Below are 26478 nucleotides of genomic sequence, written 5' to 3'. Positions count from 1 at the left end.
AATGATGAATACACAGGCCTCTGGCCATGCAGAGTTGGCCGTGAAAGGGGCGGGGGGGGGGGGAGGGGAGGAAAAGGAGAGAGAGAGAGAGAGAGAGAGAGAGAGAGAGAGAGAGAGAGAGAGAGAGATGCTGTCACTGGCAGCAATGCTTCTTCCCCAATTAGAATCAAAATGCAGCTGCAAAAGGACCCAGGCCATGGTGCCCAATTAGCTCCATCTTCCATTGTGACCGTGACTGCCTGATTCCTTGGGTACAATAGAAATTGACGTTTTCCCAACACCCTCCTAACATAGAAGGAAACAGTCTGGGATGCTGAGAATAGTGTCTTTAAAGAGCATAAATCTGCCTTACAAGGTTATTGGTGATTAAATGACATAACCCATGGGATACCATAGTCTCTGGCACATAGTGCAGCTACTCCATAAAATGGGAACAGTGCTGCATAACCAGGGTATCTTTCCAATCACAGATAATAAATACCTGTAACAGTACCTGACATGTAAGGTCCACTGTGTGCTCAGTGAGCAATGGCATGTTGGCCGATGGCCTCAGCAGTATTGACAGAAGCCAGTGTGTCCGATCCACGAAGTCTTATTTGCTCATAGATCTAGGTGCCTTTTCATTGGGGATAATTCATTATTGAACTAAATGGGGTCATAAGTGGCCTGTGAGCCTGGGCATGAAGACACGCCCACAGGGGTGTGGATGTTACAGCTCCTTGGGGAGATGTGCGAAGTAATCAGTGAAGAGCTGCATTTCCCTCTTCCCTGGCTGAGTGTGTTCTGACGTGGTAGACTGAACTAGACTGTTGCCCGGATGTTCATCTTTCCTAAGAAAGTCAGGAAAGCCTGTGCTAGGTGCCACTCAAGCCTTTCTCACCTATTTTTTCCAGCTGCCCAGGCCTCTATAGGAAAGAAAATAAACTGTTGAATTCCCTGTGACAAGTACAGGTATAAGTGACAGACTGAATATTAGAAAATAACTTTTATTGGGTATCGGCTATATGGAGATAGAAGGAATGTAAACCTCCCCCATCCCCCATGCTTGTGCCAACTAGGATTTGCAAATGTTAAATCACAATACAGGCTGATACAAGAGTATATGCGAGGGGCAGTTAACTGCCAGCGAGGGCGTGGGGAAGGAGAAGGAGTGGTCCCGGGACTGATGGAGGAGGTGACAGAGTGATTATCACAATGCAAACACAGTCCTATGAGACATATTAATATCATTTCCCCAAAGTGTCTTGCAGGACAAAGGCACAGATCATGACAGCTGAAACACACCTTAGAGAATGTTTCTGGCCTATCCATGATATAGAAGGTGAAGCACAGAGAACTTAAGTAACTTATGCAGGTTCACATAGTAACGATCATGTTGATGGCAGAACCCTGACCTCCTAACTCCATCCAAGGTTCTCCCTATGTCCAGGTTGCCGTCTGTTTTTGAAACACTTAATTATCAAGTTTATGTGGGTGAAAGAATGCTTTTAAGAAGAGAAAACAGTTGGAAATTGATTATTTGTAAAGTAAGAGAGCTAAAGTTCAGATCTTGTGCTTCCAGTCCCACATCCCCCTGGCAGGTAAATGTTTTGAGAAAGTTTACTATATATACATTTTTATATCAGATTTAAAAGACACCATATTACATTCTCCCTCCAATACTTGTAGAAATAACTTTCACTCATTTCTAGAGAATAGAAGAGGTGAAGTAAATATATATATGGCAGTTCTTATGCTAAATGTTTTTCCTATGTCACCTCATTGAATCCCTGCAAATATGCTGAGATTTAGGAATGATTAAGCCCATTTTATATGTAAACCAAGGCTCAGGTTAATCCACTGATTTTTGCCAATGACACTCAGAAAGAGGTGGACTCACTTGAATGTGTCCCTTTATCCCAACATCTGTGCATTTTGAACCGTCCTGAGCCACTTCCCTTAACAACGGAACGTACCCATCCAAGCCAGGCACAGAGGGACGAGCAGAGACAAGACTTTGTCCCGCTGCTTTTGTTCTCTCTCCTGCTGCATGGAAAGGTGAGAACCAGGTCTCCTCTCATCAAGCAGAAGCCTCCACTTCAAGAGACAGGAAATTGAGTTGAAGCACTCTGCTTCTTGGACCTTAAAGTTGTCATGGAAACCGAAGCTTCTCCAGCCCAAGCAAGCTCACAGCCTAGGAGGGAGTAATTTGCTGGTTCATTTGTTCCTTTATAAATGCATTTGCAAGGCTAGACTTGGGAGCTTCCGACCCTCAGTGGCTTCTGATCCAGTGCAGATGAATCACATTCCCAGTCTTGAATGGGCTTCCCACTTCAAGGAACCAGCAGACTGCTTTGCAACTTAAGGAAAGGAAAGGGCTGCTTCTTTTGTGTGTCAGTTTCCTTATCAGAAAATAGAGACAATAATATTTCTCTCATAGGGTTTTTGTGAGAATTGGATGAAATATAAATGTAAGAAATAAAAGCCTTAAGTTGTTTTTAATATATTTTTATTGATTTCAGAGAGGAAGGGAGAGGGGGAGAGAGATAGACACATCAATGATGAGAGTGAATCATTGATCGGCTGCCTTCTGCATGCCCCACATTGGGGAACGGAGCCCACAACCCAGACATGTGCCCTGACCAGGAATCAAACCATCGAACCATGACCTCCTGGTTCATAGGTCAACACTCAAATACTGAGCAACACCAGCTGGGCTAAAGCCTTAAGTTTTTTAACTGCAAAGTAGAAATGATCATACCTATATCTCAAGCTATTTACAAGGACTCAATAAGATGAAATCATGTGAAGAAATGGTACTTTGCACATGGCCGGCCCAATAGGAGGTACTCAGTAGGTTGTTATTATTGTCACTTACTCTCTTTTATTCTAAAGAACCTTTGAGAGGATCATCACACCGGTGGGCTTTGCCTTCTACCGGCCTTCTGGTAAATCAGCTTGTGTCTTGTCTTCTGTTACCAGTTTCCTCTTACTGCTGTAACAAATTACCTTCCTCCATCTCCCAACCCAGCAATGGCGGCCTAGTCCTTCTCATGTAGCATCTCTCTGACCTATTCTTCTGTCTTCTCTTCCATATTTAAGGACTCTGTTGGCTCCCCCCACATAATCCTAAATAATCTCCCCATCTCAAGACCCTTAGCCCTTATCACATCAGCAAATCCCTTTTGCCGTATTAAGTAACATAGTCACAGGTTCTGGGGAGTAAGGAGTGGACACCTTTGGCAATAGGGGCTTGGGGATTATTGTTCCTACCATATTCTGGGCAACCATTAGACACATCATGTGCTTTTTCCTGTTCTTAGGGGCACTGTCCCTGTGGGTTCTCTCCACCCTTGCCATTCCACTATACCAGTGGTCGGCAAACTGCGGCTCGTGAGCCACATGCGGGTCTTTGGCCCCTTGAGTGTGGCTCTTCCACAAAATACCGACTTCTGCGCATGGGCCACAAAGTTTCAATCACACTGTACGTGCACGCCCACATGTGGTATTTTGTGGAAGAGCCACACTCAAGGGGCCAAAGAGACGCATGTGGCTCGCGAGCCACAGTTTGCCGACCACTGCACTATACCAATCTCAAAGTGGTTCAGCCAAAATCGATCCTCTGACTAACATGCTATTATGATCCATGATTAGTAAATGTTACTGCCGTCTCAGCACAATAGAGTGTGTGGGTGTTTTGGGTTGGAGAGGGTTGCTTGCAAAAACACATGGTTTGGTTAACAGGAAGTTCTCTGGCCTCACAGAGGTAGGCAGGTTTTGAGCTGAGTTCTGCCCCACCACTTGACAGCTGGTGTAACTCAGGATATGCTACTTAGATCATCCAAATCTATATTTTTCTCATCTGTAATACAGGGCCAGTATATGCATGGCAGGGCAGTTGTGAGACCTGAATGTGCACTTAATAAACAACTCACACCTCGCTCCTGGAATCCAGTGCATGGCGTCCTTATAAATGTGACCATCAAATCACAAAGTCCTTGGACATGTGGTCTAAGTCCCATATTCCTAATCAAGAATTCCAAGCTGGGCTTTAGATTCAGACACGTCTATCTATATTTAAATCTAAATCTTGGTTCTGCCACATACTTCTTTTTTTTTTTTTTCATTTTAGCCCTTTGAGTCTCATTTCCTTTATGAGATCAAAACTGCTCGCATGGCAGGATTGCTATCAGAAATAATAAAGTGAAATTCATTCTGTTTGGCGTTGTGCATTTTGTGTGCATCTTCCCGTTGTTGCATGTCTATAGCAATCTTTCGAGTTAATGTCCTCATTATCTGTATTTCATAGATGAGGGAGTTGTCATCTATGGTTCAGAGGCCATCTGAGAGGTGAAGTAACATACCTCCTGAAATTCACAACGAGGAATGGCAGAGTCGGGACTTAAACCCAGGTCTCTTCTCTCTCCAATGCTTAGCATATAACCCAACTGCTGTCTTCCTCCCCAATAAATTGAGTGAGACAATAAATGTAGAATCCTTAGCACATTGTGGGCCCTTACTAAGCACAGTTTCATCAGGTATCCAAGTGTCTCACAGCCACGGCCCTCAGCCTTCAGGATGAGCAGCTTTACTCTTCCCTCCCTAGACGCCCAGGCTTGGCCAGGGGCCACCACACACTGAAAGGCAGGAGGGGCAGGAGGATGGGAGAGCCACTGCATTATTCATGTCTAATTCCTCTTGTCTAATGGACTTGTTAAAAGCACCCTGGGTGGGAAGTGTGAGTCTTAATGGCATTTTATAAAAGTTGCTGTGATGAATTAGCACATAAAGCAAATTAAAAACAGCTTATCGCTTTTTAAATTAAGTGATGAGGCATTGGAGCATTTTCCCCAGATGTGACGATCCATTAATATCCAGAGGAGCCAGGCACTGCTGAAACGTGTCAGCTGCTTGTTTTTAGGGACCTGACAAGTCTGAATGGCATGATCCTAGAGGGGAAGGTTGTCCCAGATAATAGCACTCATGGAAAGAGAGTCGCCACGCCCCTTCCTCCAGGACACCGATTGCTGAAGGCCAGAGTGGGAACCTCCCCTCAGGGATTCTTGGGAAGAGAATGGAGCGCAGGACATGAGTGTTTGACCCTGGTGGGCACCTCTAGGAACAGCCTCTACTCCCCTTCCCTTACACGTGGGGACGCTGAGGCTTTGGAGAAGTGGGGCTTCTGAAGGTCACCTGAAACATTTCCCAGACCTGCACCGAGGATCCACTTAGTGCCCAGTGCTGTACTGGGTCCTGAGGATAGAGAGGCTTTAAAATGTCTACACAGCCCTAGCTGGTTTGGCCCACTGGATAGAGCATTGGCCTGGGGACTGAAGGGTCCCAGGTTCGATTCCGGTCAAGAGCATGTACCTTGGTTGCAGGCACATCCCCAGTAGGGGGTGTGCAGGAGGCAGCTGATCGATGTTTCTAACTCTCTATCCCTCTCCCTTCCTCTGTAAAAAAGCAATAAAATATATATATTAAAATAAATAAATAAATAAATGTCTATACAGAGTCCACAAGACAGCTATGCTAAGTGGCCCACTGGGACCCAGTCCATTTTTTCAGAATAACAATTATTACAGTAATAATAAACAGTTGCTGAGCACTCACTAGTGCCAAGTTGGTGTTGCAATACTTTGCATATATTAGTCCCCAGCTGCTGTTATTACTATGCTAGTTTTACTGTTGAAGCCCAGAGAGGTCAAGCAACTTGTTCAAGGTCACAGAGTTAAAAAGTGGCAAACCCAGGCAGCCTGATGCTAGAGCCTGCCTTCTCAGCTACCACCTGCCAACTTTCCTGGTGGCTTTTCTACCTCCACTCCCTACAGTTCCCATTCAGGAGCCAAACCAGAGCTTCGAGAATTTTTAAGATAAGAAATACTGGGGTAAGCCAGGCCAGCGTGGTTCCGTGGTTGAGCATCAACTTATGAACCAGGAGGTCAGGGTTCGATTCCCTGTCAGGGCACATGGCCAGGTTGCAGGCTGAATCCCAAATTTGGGAGGGGGGCGGGGGCGCGGTTGTAGGAGGCAGCCAATCAATGATTCTCTCTCATCATTGATATTTCTATCTCTATCTCTCTCTCGCTCTCCCTTCTTCTCTGAAATCAATAAAAATATATTTTTTTAAAAAAAGAAATACTGGGTCAAAAACTAAATGGCTGGGAACTTCAGGGATTTATAGGGGAAGCGGTAGTCAACTCTGAAGGGGACTCTAAGGTTCCTGGTGCTGCTAAAGTATGACCATGGCCAGAGGGTGACAGACTGGGAACTTGAGCCTGATGTTGAAAGGGCCAAAAATGAGGATTTTGAACTCAGACAGAGCTTGTTCTAGATCCATAGGTGTACGTGTGGCCTGGGGCAGGTCCCTTAACTTCCTGAGTTTACTTCTCTCATCTGTAAAACAAATATGAATTTCTACCTTTCGGGTTGCTCTGGTGTCAAATAAGACAGTGAATGCAAAGTGTTAGGCCCCCTAACATGGGCATTAGTCGTGGTTGCCATCACGGTTATCGTCCTTGCCACCTTGTCACCACCTCTGCCACCTCCCAGATTGAGGGGGAGATGAGGTAAAAAGAATACAGCTGGGACTCAGGATCAGGAGACCTCAGCTCCAGTCCTAGGTCATGTATCTGCGGTTAGTCAATGGGCCCCGCCAGATAGATCCCTTATCTATAGTAAGGGGGTACCACTAGTATGTGACATAGTTATTTGTAGGGTTGGAGTGAATCACAAATGAGGTAGTGCATATGAATATGCTTTACAATCTCCAGGGAGTGTTGGGGGGGCCCCAAGACAACTCCTGGGTCAATGATTCACTAGGAGGGTTCACAGGCCTCAGCCTCGTCATAGTCATAACTGATTTATTAGAGGGAAAGGATTCAAAGCAAAATCAGCATGGAAAGGAGCGTGAAAACTGGGTACCGGCTTCCAAGAGTCCCCTCCCAGTGGAGTCACCCAGGACATGCCCAGTTCCTCCGGCAACACACTGTGCCAACAGGTGTAAAATATTGTCTACCTGGGAAGCTCACTGGAGACTCAGGGTCCAGGGTTTTTAGTGGGGGCTGATCACACAGGTTCCTCTGCCTGGCAAATTCCCAGACTCCCAGAAGAGAAGCCAGCGTTCAGCATCATGTAACTAGTTACACCGTTTAGGCAGAGTGGAAACTGTGAGAAACTTCCCAAAACCTAAGTTCCCAGAAGTAAGCCAAGAGCCGCTCTTGCAAGCAGGCCTTCTGGAGGGTAGTGGCCTCCGGACTGCTATGTCAGCAACTGTTTGCACAGAGTAGCATTTGTAGAAAGGTTTTTGTGAATATACACTCAAAAGGGAAAGGGGAAATAATAACAGTTCATACTATTGTCACTATGAGCCAGGTACTGTTGTGCATGCTTTCCATGTATTGCCTTGGGTAACATTGCATCCATACTGTTCCTTCACTGAGGTCCTGTTATCGCCACTCTGTTACATAGGACAGAACTGAGCCCTGCGAGAGGGTATGTAGCCGCCTGGGTAAACAGCTAAAGGGTGTCCCAAAATTCACGCAAGAAGTCATTTTGATAGAAAACACAGGTTTATAATTAAAAATTGCAAATTTTTTATTGATTCATAAAGTATATAGTATAGGATTATGTATGGAATAGCATATCAGATAAATGGCCTCCACGGCTTTGCTGGCATAAATGCACTCTTTTGTTGAAATTTTCCATGACCGTTTTGCATAAATGTGGCTGAATTTCGATGAGGCTCATTTTCATCCTGATGGCTTGGTTAATCGACAAAGTTGTCGCATTTGGGGTTCAGAAAATCCATGAGTGATTGTGGAGAAACAAATGCATCCACAACGTGTCACTGTTTGGTGTGGATTTTGGGCTGGAGGCATCATCGGACCATTCTTCTTCGAAAATGCGGCTGCTCAGGCAATAACAAAAGAGTGCGTATGTGTCAGCAAAGCCGTGGAGGCCATTTACCCGATATGCTATTCCATACATAACCCTATACTGTATAATTTATGAATCAATAAAAATTTACAATTTTTAATTATAAACCTGTGTTTTCTATCAAAATTACTTCTTGCATGAATTTTGGGACACCCTTTATATGACTCGTAGGAAGTCATAGGCCACGGTATGGCCCTCACAGTGTGGCCCCTCAGTCTATATTCTTAACCCCTGTGTTACACTCTGCTATGCGGCACCTACCGGGGGCTGGGTGCTTTGTATGTGTTCTTTTATTAATGCTCACAACAGCTCCCTGTGAAGATAGTTATTGGACTAATTTCGCATGAAAAAACCTGTGGCTCAGGAATGTTAATTTATGTCACATCGCCCAGCCAGAGAAGAGACAATTTCCAGAGTGTGTCTGTGTCCTCTCCCCGCCCTGTTTTCCTGGCACGGGCTTTGTTGAAACTTTCGGTGGGAACATGCAAAATGGCCAAAGTAGAAAGGAGTCATTCTGGGGCTGAAACCTAAAAACTCCCCCCATATTCCTCCCATGGGGATAGAGTTAATGGAAGAAGGGGCGGTGTTGCAAGGAATTTGACTTTTCCTGCAGCATTTCAGAGCTTTAGATGCTGCATTCAGCTCTTTTCGGTTGCCATGACAGCAGATATGGCATTTCTTTCATAAGGAGAAAAAAAATAAAAAGAACCCCACTTAGTCCTGTGATATTAGAAAAGTCTGTTTCCCAGATCTAGCTAATTTTTCTTGCATAGTGCTGGCACTCCAGGGAAATTCTTAGAATGGAATCGCAGGGGAATAAAGAGGGAGATGGAAAAATCTGCTTCTCTGGAGAAATTGTATGCTGTGTGTGTAGTGGTGGTTTGTGAGAGTGGGACATATAGGAGGAGGGGGCCAATATAGGACTTGAGACAAATTGTACCTTCTGAAAGCAACAGCTGGTTATTATAAGGTCTCGGTCATAATTTTAATTCTGCTTCCAATTCCCTCACCCCACCAGTCATTCCTGTGTTGGGCTTTGCTAGACTAAGCAAATGCTCTTCGGTGGGGAAAGCATGATACATAAAGCAAGACATACAACCCAGAGTGATCATTGCAGTGACAAGGTGGGCTCAGCATTCTGTGAGAGCAACAAGATTTGTCTTGTCCATATAATTTAGATCTATCTATACACACACACACATAAACATAGGTATATAGATTTGCATTATTGCATTTTAAGCATTTATCCGTGTCATTATGTTGATCTCTGCAACCATCCAATTTCAGCGATGGCCCAGTATTCCAGTAGATGGAGGGATCACAGTCCCCTGTGAGTGGACATCTGAGTTTTTACCATTGTCCCCTATTATAAAGGAAAGGGTTCTACAGAACGATACATCTGAGAGGATTTGTCCATAACACAAATGGTTCATTCAGAAAGATGCCCATGCTCCTCTTCATTATTTCCTTCTTTTTCGTGATTTTAAAAAATTGACCATAGTGGTAAAGAAAAAAAACCATCACCAGACCGGTTTGGCTCAGTGGATAGAGCGTTGACCTGCGGACTGAGAGGTCCCGGGTTCGATTCTGGTCAAGGGCATGTACCTTGGTTGCGGGCACATCCCCAGTGGGAGGTGTGCAGGAGGCAGCTGATCGATGTTTCTCTCTCATCGATGTTTCTAACTCTCTATCCCTCTCCCTTCCTCTCTGTAAAAAATCAATACAATATATTTTTTAAAAAAAGAACTAGCCTCCACTTGTGACCAAAGCAATGGGAACATGGACTGCAATTTGGGAGTTAGTCCTAAAAGCTGGATGATGGGTGCTCAGGGCAAGAGTGAAAAATCAGAACTGTGCATCCTAAATCTGTGCTCCAGGGAGTCCTAACAATGTCCTTTCTTTTCACTCCCTCCAGAGCCATGTTTGACTATGACAAGAGCAAGGACAGTGGGCTGCCAAGCCAAGGACTTAGTTTTAAATACGGAGATATTCTTCATGTTATCAACGCCTCTGATGATGAGTGGTGGCAAGCCCGGAGAGTCACCCTGGATGGAGACAGTGAGGAGATGGGAGTCATCCCCAGCAAACGGAGGTAAGAAGTCCTTCTCTGCTTCAGAGCACTCGCTCGTCCACTCTCTGGGCAGGGAGATGAGGGAGGATGAACATGGGACAAACTGTTCACAAGTATCTCTTTGAGGGGGAAGGTCAGTCTGCAGGGAAATTGACAGGTGATACAAACTAAATAGTCTCACTCCCTTCATGTTAGGGTTTTACTGAAGCCGGTGACTGTGATAGGGCATAAAGGAAAGAGAGGATCTGCCAACACTGCCTTCCTCCAACTTCGACCAGCATTCCCAATTGCAAGATCCTGCCCATCAGCTTCATGCTGACTTACACCCTCAGAAGGCTTATTCCAAAGGTTCAAAATGTAACAGATAATTTCATAGAAAGACCAGGTAAATGCCAAAGAAAGTAAATTGTTTACTAAGGTAAGGCCCTGGTTGTGAGTTACCTCCAAATATTGAAGGAAATCAACTACAAACTTCCATTCCCTTCCAAATCCAGATGCTTGGGACACGAGCTGTCAAATCAGATGAGGTGGAAAGACTGAGTTTACAACTGCTTTTCACTCCTTTAGTTAGCCTGTTCCCCACCCTACCCTACAACTCTCCACCCACTCCCACTCAGATATTTAGTTCCGTGTTTCCTAAGTCGAGAGAATTCTGCTCTTTCTTTTCTAAGTATTTGTTCAACTCTGCTTTAGAAAGGCAAGAATATACTTCAGAACAGCTAAGTCCTTCATCTGTCCCAGCAGCTTCTAATCTTCACCCCAGATACTGACTAAGAAACAAACTATCTGCACCCTAGAGAAGAGAAATGGCAAGAAATGAAAGTGGGGAATAATGCTTATTCAGAGCAGTCACCATGAGCTGCGGATTTCTCAAAGGGCTCACCTCACATCCAGACCCCCAACACCTCTGTAAAAATCCTCAGTGAAGAATATAAGTGCCACACACAACATGGTCCAGTGACTGAGCTGGCTCAAATCACAGCGGGAAGATGTAAATTATACTGAAGAATAACCCCGCAGGGCATTTGCACCCCAGAGAAGACTGGTCTCCTGGTCTCCTATCTTGCTCTGCCTGTGGCCTCACAGCCTGGGGAGAAAGGGGCAGGTAGCAGGCCAACTATTCACAGCTGCTCCCTCGCCTTGAAGGGTGGACTTGCAGAGAAGCACTGAAACTCCAGGGAACCTGCCCACCCCCCTGCCCATGCCCAGGACCGCCCCCACCCCCCCCACACCCCCCCGCTAGCAGACAGGTACCTGGGGTTCTCTAAACCTCTGGGCACCTGGATAGCTGCCTCACATTGCTTTGAGAGGACATTCAGTGTTTGTGCCATGGCTTGTAATGTTTTCTGAGCGATTTTGTATTCAGAGCATTTCTCTCAGCCCTAGTTTATATTCTGTGTTTCTCCATTTTCATTTACTGCAAAAAAGAATATGTCAAAGCAACATGCATTTTTATTTGGTTTGATTTAATTAACCGAAGCTGTCTGAGGGCCTGCTCTGTAGAAAAAAGCCCCAAGGATGAAATGGGTGGGGAAGGAACACTTTGTGGGAATAGACTCCGGCTCATGTTCAAGTGCTTTTACCAGTCAGAGCTGCCCAGAGATGGTATGGAGTACCTGGAGGATAATCAGCTAGAATAATGATTTTTCACACCAGGGGAACATTATAGACACTTAGATATGCCCGCCTTCTACCTCCCCCTCACACCGCGCCCCCCCCAACACACACACACACACACACACACACACACAGATTCTAATTCAGTCCGCATGGATGGTCCTGGAAATCTTTATTTTTCTGTAAATTCCTCCAGGTGATTCTGATAATAGAAGATGCGGTGTCGGGAAAATTGCACAAAGGAGTCAGGCTTTGGGTGGGAGAGTTGAACTGTATGATTTTCAGCCTCTTTCCAACCCTGTGGTTCTGTGATTCTAATCAGCCTTGTCAATACTTCTTCCTTTGTTGGATTACACACCCTTTTCTTCCCAAGAAACATTGTAGGTACTATTCTTTTTGTAATCTTCCACCTGCTAGCGGTCATTCTTAGTTGGCTGTCTTTTTGAGGGGGGTGGGAATCATTTTAACAACCATACTACAGCTGGCCTGGAAAAGAAGTTTGTCTAGTGAATCTAATATTGATATTTGTTTGTATTGTATCTCACGAGGGACCAGTGCCGTCCTTCATATGTGTGCATGTGTGCACGTGTGTGCCTGTGTGTGTGTGTGGCTATAAATTAATTTCTCTAAAATTTTTTTAGAATTTAATTCATTCCAAAGTCATTCATTTCACTGTAGAAAAGTGGAAAATTTTAGAAAAGTATAAAGAAGAAATTAAAATATATCTCACAGAGTTCTTTTTAAAAAAATACTTTTATTGTTGAGAGTATTACAGATGTCCCCCTTTTTCCCTCCACTGCTCCCCTCCACCCAGTTCCCACCCCACCCAGGCCTTCACCACCCTACTGTCTGTGTCCATAGGTAAGATCTTTAGTTAATTTCTTCCCGCCCACCTCCCACCCCCTTCCCTCTGAGATTCGTCAGTCTGTTCCATACTTCCATGCCTCTGATTCTCTTTTATTCACCAGTTTGTTCATTACATTTTGTATTCATTTAATTTTTTGATTCAATTGTTGATATGTATTTGTTGCCATTTTATTGTTCATATCTTTTATCCCCCTTCTCCTCATCCTCCTTCTTCTTCTCCTTCTTCTTGAATACTCTAACATTTCTTTTTTTTTCTGGTGATGAATTCCTTTTGCTTTTTCTAGTCTACGAAGCCCTTTATATGACCCTCAATTTTAAATGAGAGCTTTGCTGGGTAGAGTAACCTTGGTCGTAGGTCCTTGCTATTCATCATTTTGAGTATTTCTTGCCAGTCCCTTCTGGCCTGCAAAGTTTTTGTTGAGAAATCAGCTGACAGTTGGATGGGTGCTCCCTCGTAGGCAACTAACTGCTTATCTCTTGCTGCTTTTAAGATTCTCTCTTTGTCTTTAACCTTTGGCATCTTAATTATGATGTGTCTTGGTGTGGGCCTCTTTGGGTTCCTCTTGTTTGAGACTCTCTGTGCTTGCTGGACTTGTAATTCTTTCACCAGGTGTGCCCCTGTGTGGGCTGTGTGCACAGTCTTGTAGTTGAGCCTTGATTGCTCTTGGCATCTATGGGAGGAGTTGGCCTCCAGATCAATTGGCTGTGATGACCAGCTGCGACTACAGTGGGAGAGCTGCTGTGCAGGAGGCAAGGCCCAGCTGTGAATCAAGGCAAGCTGGTGCTAGTGCTGGGTCTTGGCCCTTTTATTGATAGGTTTGGGGCACACTGTCACCAACTGAAGCTTGTTTGAGAGATTTTAGCAAAGTCTGAAGTCTGAGCAGGGACAGGCTATTCATGCGGAAAATTGGGTGCAACCAGGTTGGGTGGAGCTGTAAACTGGATTGGGTGGGGTCTCAGGAAATCACCAGGGTGGAGCAAACAGTCTGGGCCAACCTGATGGAAACTCTACTTGGCTGCCAGTCAGCCCTGGGACAGGGAGGTCCCAGCACTAGAACAATGAACCCTGCGAGCAGCCCTTTCTGGGAGAAAGCCTCCCCCAAGTTCCTGCCCTGATGCGAGACAATCCAGTTCCTCCCCATATGTGTCTGGGTGCCCCTGGTGCTGGGGCTCAGAAGAAGTAGGACAGTGTAAGTTCCTGCCCAGTTCTTTAAAAGGAATACCTGGATGTTCACCAGCCTCCGTGTCACTCAGCCCCAATCCCCACTGATTTTTACATCGCAAAGATGCAGGGGCTTCTCTTCCCAGCTCTGGGACCCTGGGATAGGGGTCTGGTGTGGAGCTGAGATCCCTTGCTCCTCATGGGCAGCTCCACAGAGTCTATCTCCCTCCTGATTAAAAAAGGGGCACAGGTGGGTGCCAGTCCAGCCCATTCTGTGCTTCTGCCCCTCCTACCAGTCTCAATGTGCTTTCTTTTTACTTCTCTGGTTATAGGACTTCTATTCAGCCAGCTTTTAGCTGGTTCTAAATGATGATTGGTCTGTGTTTTAGTTGTAATTTTGATGTGGTTGTGGGAGGCAGTAAGTATAGGCGTTTACCTACACCACCATCTTGGTTCTTCACAGAGTCTGATGCACTTGCTTTAATGCAATTTAAAGCCTGTCATGAGCCTGTTCTGAGCTTACTCTTTAATACTTTACTTCTAATGAGGCAGCCTCACTTCAGATTTCATTCAGCTCAGAGTAAATAGCAGCTGATACAAATATAATTTACTATTACATTGGGGTTATTTTTCCATCCTTAATTTCCCTATAGCCCCTTTTATGAGTATAGTTCAGCTAGTGGAGTGGATCTGGAAAAATCTCATAATGGATTACATCAGTGTGTGACATTACTCCTTACAAAGATGTTTCCCTATTACTATTCCATTTAATCATCCCAATAAAACCAAGATGAAAATGATTTCCCTCCATTTTTTGAAAATGGTGAATAAATTTTATTTACCAGAACACCCCTAGGACATGCTAGACACTGTTCTAAGTCCTTTACAATTAACTTATTTAAACTGCATTGCAACCTTATAAAGGAAGTGATATTATTTTCATTTGATAAATCAGGAGGTTGTTTAACTTGCCTAAAACTGCCTAGCTAGTACATGACGGAACTGGGATTTGAATCTAGGCTGCAGAATTGATGTTCCTAATTCATATGCAATCCTATCTCCCAAAGTTACAAAAGTAAGACTTCTCAAAATTTAATTCGGGAAGCATTGCTTGAGCAGCATCTGGATTCCAAGGGCTGTCATCGGGCCACTCTCTGGAGCTCAACATTTATGGGACCAGCATGTAACTATGGTACAGCTGCACTGTGATTAGAGCAATGAGGGCTGTATCGTAAATAAAGGTGTTGTCCTACTCGGCTTAGGCTGCGATAACAAAATACCACAGATTGGGTGGTTTAAACAATAAACATTGATTTCTCACAGTTCTGGAGACTGGGAGTCCAAATTCAAGGTGCTGGCTAATTGGGTTTCCAGTGAGGGCCCTCTTCCTAGTTGGCAGATGGCCTTCTTGCTGTCTCCTTATATGGTTGAAAGAGAGATTGTTTTTTCGTATGTCTCTTCTTCTATGGGCACTAATCTCATTGATAATGTCTCCACCCTCCTGACCTAATTCTCTCCCAAAGGCCCCAGCTCCAAATACCATCACATTGTGGATCAGGGCTTCACTAGATGAACTGACAAGGTGGGGGTTGAGGGCACAAACGTTCAGTCTATAGCAGGTGTCAAGAGAAGTGAAAGGGCAGCAGACAGAAGAGAGATAGATTCCATCTGATGACAGCACTGCCTCTGTATTGCGCCAGGTGCTTTCAAATATACAATTGCATGTGATCTTCACAAAGCCTTATAGGGAAACCAAGGGTTACAGCCAGCCAGTGGCTGAACCCAGGTCTCTCTGGTAGTAAAACCATGCGGCTTTCCACTACACCAGGAGTGTACCATTCCCAATTAAGGAGTTCTTACTAGGTTTTGGACACTGTGTGAAACAATTTTCTTGTATTATCTCATTTAACATTCACTATAATTTTTTTGAAGTCTGTATTAATATTCTAATTTTAACAACATGAACCTGAGATCCTAAGAGGGTGAATGACATGCCCTAGGTCAGTGGTCAGCAAACTGCGGCTCACGTGGCTCTTTGGCCCCTTGAGTGTGGCTCTTCCACAAAATACTGTCTTCTGTGCATGGGCCACGAAGTTTCAATCACACTGTACGTGCGCGTCCGCACGTGGTATTTTGTGGAAGAGCCACACTCAAGTGGCCAAAGAACCGCATGTGGCTCGCGAGCCGCAGTTTGCCGACCACTGCCCTAGGTCATAGAGCTAGTAAGTGGTAGAAGTAGAATTCAAACCCAGGCTTGTATGATTTCAAAACCTGGGCTCTTAGCATAAATCTCTGTTTTCTGAGGCTACATAGTTTGGGAATGGCCAAGCTCAGATTTGTTCCACAGTCTTTAATCCAAGTCTCTACTAGTGTATATTGCCCCACAGTGACTGGTCACCTGGGCTCTCAGATGACAGATTGCAGCTGACATTGCATAAGGGTGTACTTGCCTAGCTTTCGCAGCAAGCCTGTGGCCAGTAACATGGATGGCATTTCCATTCTCCCTGCAACAGGGCCTTGTGGAGCACAGCCGAAGGAACACCCAGCACCAAATGATGTTCCCACCATCTAGCACTCCAAGCCTGACTTCATTAGGGGGTTGGCCAGCACCTGAAAAGGCCAGATGGGAATTGGCTGAGAGGGCAGAAGGAGACAGTTGGGCTCATTAAAGCATGACCATGTGGTTCTCTCTGGAGATGCTCGGTGTCAGAACCGATTGCTCGTATTTTGCCATCCAGTTTATATTTTCTGTATTTTGGTCAGCAACCAAATGAGGGCGGAGAGGATTATTTCTGCTTAAATAATCTAATTAATTGCTTGCCTCTCTTGAGTGTGAGAGAAGTACAGCGGTTCTTCTCAACTCTATTCTGTCTACCTTTTCCTTAGGTAAAGATTTAGGAAACTTAATATCACCTATTTCTGCCAAAGGAGTCTTACTTAGTAAAATAATTAGAGAAGGTGATGCTAAATTTACCAAGTGAAAAAGTCATAAAACAATGAACAGTTTTTTGTTTTTTATCAGACACACTGGTTGATTGGTCATGTCACTGAAAGTCTCTGAGCCTGTTTTCATGTTCAGGTCAAGAACTAGTAGCTTCCTTGAGGGTTAATTTATTCGTGCATTTATTCAACAAAGATTCATTTAGTTCCTACTCTATTCCCAGCTCTATGTTAAGCCCTGGATCATTGTACAGATGATAGATAATGTAGGCAAAGTGCTTAGAATAGCTTCTGATACTTTTGTGCATTTGCAAAGGATGGCTATTTTCCTTTCTTCAGATTTTGAGCTCAAAGCACTATGTAGGGCCCTGTTTCCCAACCCTAACTCTCACTTCAGCAATAAGCTATCCACATGCATCCCAAGAAGCCATTGGAGAGAAGCAGGGACTAAATAAGGTGAGAAAGAAAAGATAAGCCATAGCCACTACTACCAAGGAGGGGGGTTTGCAGGGAAATCCAAGCGGCAATCAATGTGGGCCTTAGTGATGGGAAAGCAAGACTATGGTGGGGTTTCTGTGAACACCAAAAAGACTGCTGAGGAGAGAAATCAATCACATACTTTGTGACATACTGTTGCAAATACGCATTTGGCTAACCTGAATGTCAGTGTTAAGAGCAAGTTAATTCTTAATATTGAGGCCAGACTATTAAGATACGGTATTATCTCAGTGATTATATGCTTAAATTGGGTTATGGTTTATTTAATTCAGGACATTTTGGATATGGGAGTACAAGGCAAGGGGTTGTTATTCATTGTGATAAACTCAGCCCAGACTAACAGGGAATTGTATTGGCCATAAAGCTATGTGCTTCTCAGCCAGAACATCACGTTTTTTTGAGAATTCCCATTGGATAAGGAAGGTGTGGACGGCCCTTGAATGCTGTTTCTGAAACTGAGTGGATGTGCATGTCACTAAAGTTAGCTGTTAGCAGGTACTTGTTCAGGCCCTATTTCTACCACTTTCTAATGGCGTACACTTCAAGTCTCAGGTTACCCAGCCATAGAATAGGGTTGATAACACCTACATCACTGGGTTATAGTGGGGAGCAGATGAGATCATGTAAAAGTAAAGGAATTTTTCATTAATACTTATATGTTAAAATTTCAGCCACCACTTATATATATATCATCATTATCATTGTTAATGAAACCATGCCACCTATATAAGGAGGGCTTTAAAAATTGTTATTTACTAACTCTGTTGCCTGTTCGAAGAGCAATAATATACCATATCAAATATTAGGTTTGTATGCATGTGTTTGTGTCTATCTGGCTGTTTGTTCATCCATCTGACAACATTCTTTGCAACCCTTTTAAGATTTAAGGGATAGACCATTACAAATGGCCTAATAGGGACACTTGTTAAGAAATCTGAAAAGAATGGACTTAGGGACCTAACCAATTTGGTTCAGTGGATAGAGCATCAGCCTGCGGACTCAAGGGTCCCAGGTTCGATTCCGGTCAAGGGCATGTACCTTGGTTGTGGGCACATCCCCAGTAGGGGGTGTGCAGGAGACAGCTGATCAATGTTTCTCTCTCATCGATGTTTCTAACTCTCTATCCCTCTCCCTTCCTCTCTGTAAAAAAATCAATCAAATATATTTTTTAAAAAAAAGAATGGACTTAGGAACCACGGGGGAAAAAATTAGAATGCTGTGGCCAAACAATTTTTAGAGTAGAATACTGAGCCTAATATTTGCATGTTTGGGGCCCACATGAGTTTTATAGATTTATGCAGAATTTGCACAGCCTGATCAAATAACCATGTGTGTTCTCTGCATGCTACAGTCATTTTGGCAACATCTATTGGACTCGTCTTTTCCATATTTAGCCTGGTTGATGCAAAGAAGCCAGGATAAAGTCAGGGCTATAACAGCGGTGTTAGAAAAATCCAAAGAAATGAATATGAATTAGCATTTGCTCTTGGATTAAAACTGAGAAAAGCTGAAGGAGCTCAGAGAAGGCATTTTATCAGGGAACATCTTTCCAGCCGGCAGCTCACCTTCTCTGAAGTCTTCCTTGCTCTCCTCCCAACTCCTGAATGTTGGGTGCACACAGAAACTCTCCGTGGAACACACTGCTTTCATATGTGAGGTTAGATTTGAAAAATTTTATTCAGCTGTTTCCACTCAAATATTCTACTCTCACATTGAAATAAATATATGCTGAAACTCCATTCTGTAACTATAGAAACCCTGATTCTCACTGTGTTTCAGCTGGAAGCACAAAAGAGTCCACAGTTTAAAAGGCGAATGTTGTTAATTATTAATCTATGAATAGCTTAGATTTTAGAAACCATTAAGTTTCTCTAGATTTAGGTTTTTCCTCTTTCTTTTCTTTGTCCGTTTTTGAAAAAAGAGCTAGCCAAGTGTCATGTTAAAACAATGCAATGAATATTCTGTTAGTTCAACAGTTACTAATGGAGGACTTGTTATAACACATTGTGGGGTGATATGTGGGCTTGCCTTCAAAGACCATAGAGCCTTGCATGTGTAATGAGAAATAAACAGACACAGGGAAATGAGAGAAAAGCCGACACAGAGGTGCAAATAAGTGCTATTATGGCTCAGAGAAAGAAATGATGTGACACACTGGAGAGGCAAAAAAATAAAAAAATAGGGAGATATTTAAATTTTTGCCTTTTCCTATTTTTCAATGGCAGCCTTCAAACAAGGCACAACTCCTAGCAATTTTATTTTACTGATATTCCTCAAGCCCCTCTCTCTCCTCCACTTCACTATGATATCTAATCATTTCCTGCCTGGGTTATGGCAATATCTTCTAAATAGGCCTCCTGACCCAGCCAGCGTGGCTCAGTGGTTGAGCGTCAACCTATGAACCAGGAGGTCACAGTTCAATTCCTGGTCAGGACACATGCCTGGATTGTGGACTCGATCCCTGTGTGGGGAGTGCAGGAGGATGCCATCAGTAACTCTCTCATCATTGATGTCTCCATCCCTTTCTCTCCTAAATCATAAAAAGATATTTAAAAATAAATAAATACATAGATAAATAGATAGACCTCCTGCTTCCAGCTGTCCCTTTCCTCCTCCAGTATTTCTCCTTCACCAGGGTCACATACTTAAAATGCTCATCTATTCTATTACTTTCCTGTTTTATATCCTCTAATCTTGAGGATTCCCCAAGGAAAAACACCCAAGTCCTTAGTGTGGGTGAATACCCTTTACAAGGAGGCCCCACCACCAGCCTCACTTCCCCATCCTCTATGTACCATCTACTGGAATCTTCCTCACACCTTTAGCTTGCTTATAGCCTCAGCTCATGGTGTATGTTGTCTCTCCCGTCTGGGAAATTCTCCCTGAACTTTTCCTACTGACAAGCTCTTTCTCATCCTTCAAGATCACATAAATTGACACCTCCTCCAAGAAGCCCACCTCAATGCTTTCCACTTCTCTTTGCTCCCACATTGCTATCAAAGGTCTAACTGTGTAGTATTATCAAGCTTTCTGTTCTTTGCAGTCATGCTGTTAAAGTGCTTCCCTCTTGTTCCCAGCTCCTTACTTGATACATGGTAGGCCCTCAATAAGTGATTGATAAATAAATGAAATGGGGGTAAATAGTGAAGTCTGCAGAAGAATGACAGGAGAAGGACATTGGGAAAGGGGGGAAATTCAAGATTATCTGTAACATGTTTGGTTTGGAGGTGAAGGTAGTAAATTACCCAGTGTTCTTAAAGGGAAAGGAAGAAAAAAGAAACAAAAAGAAAGGTGAAAAGGTTGGAAGAGAGGATGCGCTGTGATTTCTTTGAAATAAGTTTCGATGGATTTATTCAGGCACTTAAATAACAAATACTGGTTTTTCTCCCTCTTTGTTCCAAATACTATTACTTTCAGTCCAAAAAACCCAGAAATTTCAAGGGATGTGTTAGCAGCTTAAAGACATTATACCAAGACTTTTTATACTGTCTTTGTATACTTTTTACGCAAAAGAACAGAAATATTTTAGAACACATTTTATTTGAGCTGCCTGATAAGAAGAGGTGTCCTTCATTTAATGAGGAACTTTAATCCTAAGTGACTGGCCATGTGATAGAGTCTTTATTTTCAATTTTCTTTAGGGTGGAAAGAAAGGAACGTGCCCGATTGAAGACTGTGAAGTTTAATGCAAAACCTGGAGTGATTGATTCAAAAGGGGTAGGTACAAAATAATCAAAACATTAAGTTCTCTCGATTGCCATGGAGTTAACTATAATTAACATTTAGTCTTTCAATAGCAAGTAAATTATGAAGCTACCAGACAGTAGAGCACTGTTATAAATGTATTGCTAAAAGAAATGATGTGATTTCTGATGAAACAGATTTATGGTGAATATATTAAATCCTGGGGGTAAAGCTGCTAGCGGTCAACAGAAATCATGTGTTGATGAAGGTGATATAATGATTACAATGAAGAAGAGACATATAATTTAGGTGTTTTCATTTTTAATTTGTTTTCTTTTAAATGAAATGTCTAAAGGGATGGATTTCATAAAAGATACCTGTTCATCATAAAATAGTCTAGTCTTTTACACATTATAAAGCTAAGAGTAGTGGTTATGGAAATATGCATATGAACCATCTAAGTGAATACATGGATTGTTGTGACAGACATAGAAGAGAATTAACAAATGAAATTTAATCACTAAAATTAAAAGATTTACTCATATGCACATGTATCTTTTTTAATAACAGCTTTAATGAGGTCTAATTTACTACCATACAATTCACCAATTTAAGTATGTAATCCAAAGGATTTTGGTATATTGAGAGTTATACAACCACCACCATAATTTTAGAACATCCTATCACCCCATTAAGAGATCCTGTAGCAGTCACTTTCCATTTCCCCCAACCCCATCTCCACCCCAACCCAGCCCTACTACTAATCCACTTTGTCTCTATAGATTTGCCCATTCTGGATATTTCATATAGATGGAATTATACATTATGTGATCTTTTGTGCCTGCTTCTTTACATAATGTTCTCAAAATACATCTATGTTGTAGCATGTGTAAATATTTTATTCTTTTCACTGCCAAATAATATTCCATTGTGGATATACCTCAATTAATTTATTCATCAGTTGATGGATATTTGGGTTGTTTCCACTTTTTTGGCTATTATGGATAATGCTGCTGTGAGCATTCATGGACATACATTTATTTCCATTTGGGATATACCTAGAAGTGGAATTGCTGGGTCATTTGAAGAACTGCAAGACTGTTGTCCAAGGTGGTCATACCATTTTACCATCCTACCATCAGTGTGTGAGAGTTCCAATTTCTCCACATATTCACCAGCACTTGTTATTATATGTCTTTCTGCTTATAGCCACCCTATTTGGTATCTCATTATGGTTTTGATCTGCATTTCTCTAATGGCTGTTGGTATTGAGCATCTTTTCATGTGCTGATTGGCCATTTGTATTTCTTCTTTGGAGAAATATCTATTTAGATCCTTTGCCTATCTTTAAATTAGGTTCTTTTGTTGTTATTGTGTTGTAAAGTGTCCTTACATATTGTGAATATTAATCTCTTATCAAATATGTGCTTTCCAAATATTGTCTCCCATTCTGTGAGTTGTCTTTCTACTCTCTTGATAGTGTCCTTTGATGAACAAAAGTTTTAATTTTGATGAATTTTATCTATTTTGTCTTTTGTTACTTGTATTTTGGATGTCATATCTAAGAAACCATCACCTGATCCAAGGTCATGAAGATTTATGTTGATATTTTCTTCTAAGTGTTTCATAATTTTAGCTCTTACATTTAGGTATTTGATCCATTTTGAGTTAATTTTTATGATATGAGGTAGAGTTCCAATATTATTCTCTTGCAAAATCATGTCATATGTAAGAAAGAAGTTTTAACTTCTTTCCAATCTGGATGACTTTTATTTCTTGGTCATGCCTGATTGCCGTGGCTAGAACCTCTGATTGCCCTGGGTAGAAGTGGCAAGAGGAGTCATCCTTGCCTTGTTCCTGAGATTAAGAGGAAGGCTTTCTGTATTTTACCATTAAGTATGATGTTAGCTTTGGGTAGTATAGCTTTTAAACTCTGTTTTATATAATATTAGCATTATATTGCTATAGTATAAAATACCTTTGCTTCCTTCTCCCTATTCTCTTTCTGTTTGTCTCCTTTCCTTTATTTTTCTGTCCTGACATTTCTGGTTTCTCATTGTCAAAAAGAACCACAAGTTATGGTCAGTATATGTCACTATGGAAAACAAGAAGAAAATCTATTATTTCTCAGGACTTCTGATCCCCAAACCTACACTGCCCTTTGTATTTTTAAGTAGAAGTGTAATTGTGCAGTCCTTTTATTAACATAATTTACTTTCCCCTAAAACATTCAGATGGGAATTTATTTAAACATACGATGTTGCTCTTAAAAATGTGAAAGTATATGTCTTCATGCATGCAGTCCTTTTAAATAAATACTGCTTATATACAAAAGGATAGGATTTTTCAATGATTTTTGGGGAAAAAAAGGATATATTTCCTGTTTGTTTCATATATGTAATTAGATTTATACCAAAGAATTTTTATTGAATACCTATCATGTGCCAAACACAGAGCTAGAACTTGTGAAAGATTCAAAGTGTAACATAGGCCCTTCTCCTTAAGTATATATCAATGCATAGAATATAAATTCTAGGACTTGAATGACCACAGGAAGAGAAGCAGTGATCATGTGGTAAAGGAAACCCTAGACTGAAATCAGGAGGGTTAAGTAACCTGGGTTCTGGTTTCAGTTCATGACTAAGTCACAACTGCCCCTTGGGCCTCATTAGCAAAATAACAGCTTTGAACTACGCCAGGTATGTCAGACACGTTTCACTTCCTACATAGATTGATGGATTGATAGTTTCTACCTGGAATAGTGTGTTGAAAATGATTCTGAGGCCTTATATGACCTTGGCGGGGGGAGTGGGGGGTTGGGGGGGGTGAGTGCCATGATCGATAGTCATGCCTAACACAATATTTGGAATTGTCCCCTTTTTGGTGTGTCTGGATTCAATGATTTTTAAGGTGCCCACCAGCAGTAATCAAATTAAGAAATAATGAACCAAAGTTTTCCAAACCCCCAGGAGAATAATACATCAGTAAGAAGATGCTTGTCCACAAGGAGAAAAGAAAGGACAGTTGAGAGAAAGTGTACTGGCCCAGCCAGTGTGGCTCAGTGATTGAGCATCACCCCCATGCACCAAGAGGTCACCAGTTCGATTCCAGGTCAGGGCACATGCCTGGGTTGCTGGCTTGATCCCCGGTGAGGGGAATGCAGGAGGCAGCCTCGATGTTTCTATTTCTCTCTCCCTTTCCTTTCCTGACTCTGAAAAAAAATCCATAAAAAATATGTTATAAAAGAGAGAGAGAAAGTGCACTGGAGAAGGAAAGACAAACTGTGTAAAGAGTTGGGAAAGTTGGGTCAGGTGATCAGGAAGTGCCACTCACTTTGAGCCAAAGGCAAGGAGTATAGACATAAGCCATTGTTATAGAGGCTTTAGTGTCTAGTACCATAAAATAAATTTAACTTAAACTGAAGAGTAAAACTCTTTGGAATGAGAAAAAGATGGTGTTTTAAATAATCTTATCATTTGCTGGCAGTTACAGAGCATTGTGAAGTGTTGCCCAAGTTCAAAGTGAAAGCCACGGTTACTATCTTGGAGTAACTTAAAATCAATTAGTATGTGTGAAGCAGGCCGTGACAGAGCTATGAGAATTCAAATTAACGGGCATGGGATGACCAGAGAGCACTTCATAGAAGAGCTTTGACTTTAATTGACCTATCAGTGCTTCAGTTACTTTTCCTGAACTACCCATTGATTTAAAGAAAAACACAACACTAAATGCTGCAAAATACCAGGCACTATGCTAGGTGCTGTATGGGGCAGCAAAATAAATAAAAAGACAAAGTCTGTCATCTCAAGAAGCTGACACAAAAAAATTTATAGGAAAAAAATAATCCAATATCACTGATTTTCCCAATAAATTTAGAGAATTAATGATCTTGATTTCAATATCAGGACACAGAGCCTCAGAGAAATTAAATAATTTACCTAAGATCACATAGCTAATAGGTGCAAGAGTCAGGTTTAAATTCAGGTCATTTTTTAAAAATATATTTTTATGGATTTCAGAGAGGAAGGGAGAAGGAGAGAAATAGAAACATCAGTGATGAGAGAGAATCATTGATCAACTGCCTCCTGAATGCCCTTCCTCCACTCCCACTGGGGAGGGAGCCTGCAACCCAGGTATGTGCTCTGACTGGGAATTGAACCTTGACCTCCTGGTACATAGGTCGATGCTCAACCACTGAGAACACTAGCCAAGCTAAATCAGGTCATTTTTGACAGCAGAACATTTGTTCTTTCCATTTCTTCACACTGTACCTTATTTTGCTGGAGGACAGAAGAAGAAGAGAGTTCCTATTTATGCCTTGGGTAGGAAAGAGGGCTTCAAAGAGAAGGTGTCATTTGAACAAGATCTTGAAGTATAAGAATTTGCCATGAACATGAAGGTGGAAACTGTAGGCATGGACCAGCATAGACATGAAGGTGGAAATTGTCGGCATGTTGGAGTAAGGCCCAGCAGATCAGGGACACCAGATGGATGGTGTAGATAGTGTGGTGGGAGTTTTAACAAATGAGCTGATAAAAACTTCTGGAAGGTCAGGAAGCTTACATGGAAAGTCTAGCTATGAGCTTTAAAGCGAATTGAAATTTTAGAGTATCCATGAGGAAATCTGAGGCTTTCCAGATAATTCCAGTCTTCCCAGACCCCTGAGATCAAAGTGGTCATCTGTTTGGATGGGTCTCATTGAGAACCATCCCAGTTCCCCAAATCTCACTGCTAAGTTCCTAATGAGCCTCCATTCAAACCAGCCTGTGATGAAAATGTAATCATCATCTTAAATTCCTTAATTGTTCTTCTAACTTTTTAAAATCAGTTTCCTAATCAGTCATTTTGTTACTTATTAAGATGCATAGGAAATTGTATAGTCTTCAGAATTGAGCTGTTCGCCATTGAAAAATCAGTATTTAGTGACTTGGGCTAAATTTTGTTTTATTTTTATTTTAAAAATATAATTTAAGGAAGGGAAATATATGTTGGAGAGAGTATGAGAGAGCAACAATATCCTTACTAAATTTCAGCAAGTGCAATATGTATGTGCCCCTTTTGTATTGTAAATTTAAAGGCAGGCAGGCTGTAAATAAATAAATAACCTACTTATCCACAGGCTGTTACAAAACAAAGGTGCTAGATGTTATTTGAAGTAGTTGGAGTGTTCTTTGGAAAAACCCAGACAGCTTACATGGATCTCTTAATCACCACCACAGAATTCGAAAGGAAATTATTCATTCCCTCTTTATAGATTTAAAGAAACTGAGGCTTCGAGAGATGAAGAAATCTGAGCCCATGTCTGATTCCAAAACCCATAATCTGTTCACAACAGCATGCTCTCTTCCTTATTAAATCCATGTTACACTTGTGCTTTTTAAGAAAAATGAAGAAATAAATTGAATTGGGTTTAGCGTTGTCAAAAAATTTAGACATAAGCTTAAATCCTGAAAGGAGAAAGCTGGTTTCCTCAATGGTGTATCTTTCTGACTCAGACCGTTTCTGCAGTGAGCGTGGGCTACATACTTTCTCTATCGTGGCCAACCAGAACAAAGAAGGGGACAGGTCTTGGCAAACGTGCTCATTCAGTTATTTAATAAGGCTTTACTAGATGCCAATACAAGGCAGCTTGCTAGTCAGTGTAGACCAAGACAAGCCATGGTCACTGCTCTGAAGGAGCAGGGATTTCAGGGGAAAGAAGGAGTCCCCTCAGATAGGAAGT

At 42.2% G+C, this 26478-nt stretch overlaps 1 protein-coding gene across 11 annotated transcripts in view; it reads left to right on the top strand.

Annotated features, from left to right (window-relative positions):
- The window catches only part of DLG2 (discs large MAGUK scaffold protein 2), a gene marked incomplete at its 5' end in the record, with an annotated part of 1947716 nt that overhangs the window by 1865040 nt on the left and 56198 nt on the right, over window positions 1–26478 (top strand). For all 11 annotated transcript variants that reach the window (XM_081100118.1, XM_081100117.1, XM_081100121.1 and 8 more), the window contains 2 exons: window positions 9833–10009; window positions 20714–20789. In XM_081100118.1, coding sequence (XP_080956244.1) covers window positions 9833–10009; window positions 20714–20789 — 253 coding nt within the window. The remainder of the gene's footprint in view (window positions 1–9832; window positions 10010–20713; window positions 20790–26478) is intronic.

This window comes from Myotis nattereri (genome assembly GCF_964212035.1).
Source record: "Myotis nattereri genome assembly, chromosome: 9".
NCBI lineage: Eukaryota > Metazoa > Chordata > Mammalia > Chiroptera > Vespertilionidae > Myotis > Myotis nattereri.
The sequence above is the reverse complement of the archived record's forward strand: the minus strand, read 5'-3'. Positions and strand labels throughout refer to the sequence as shown.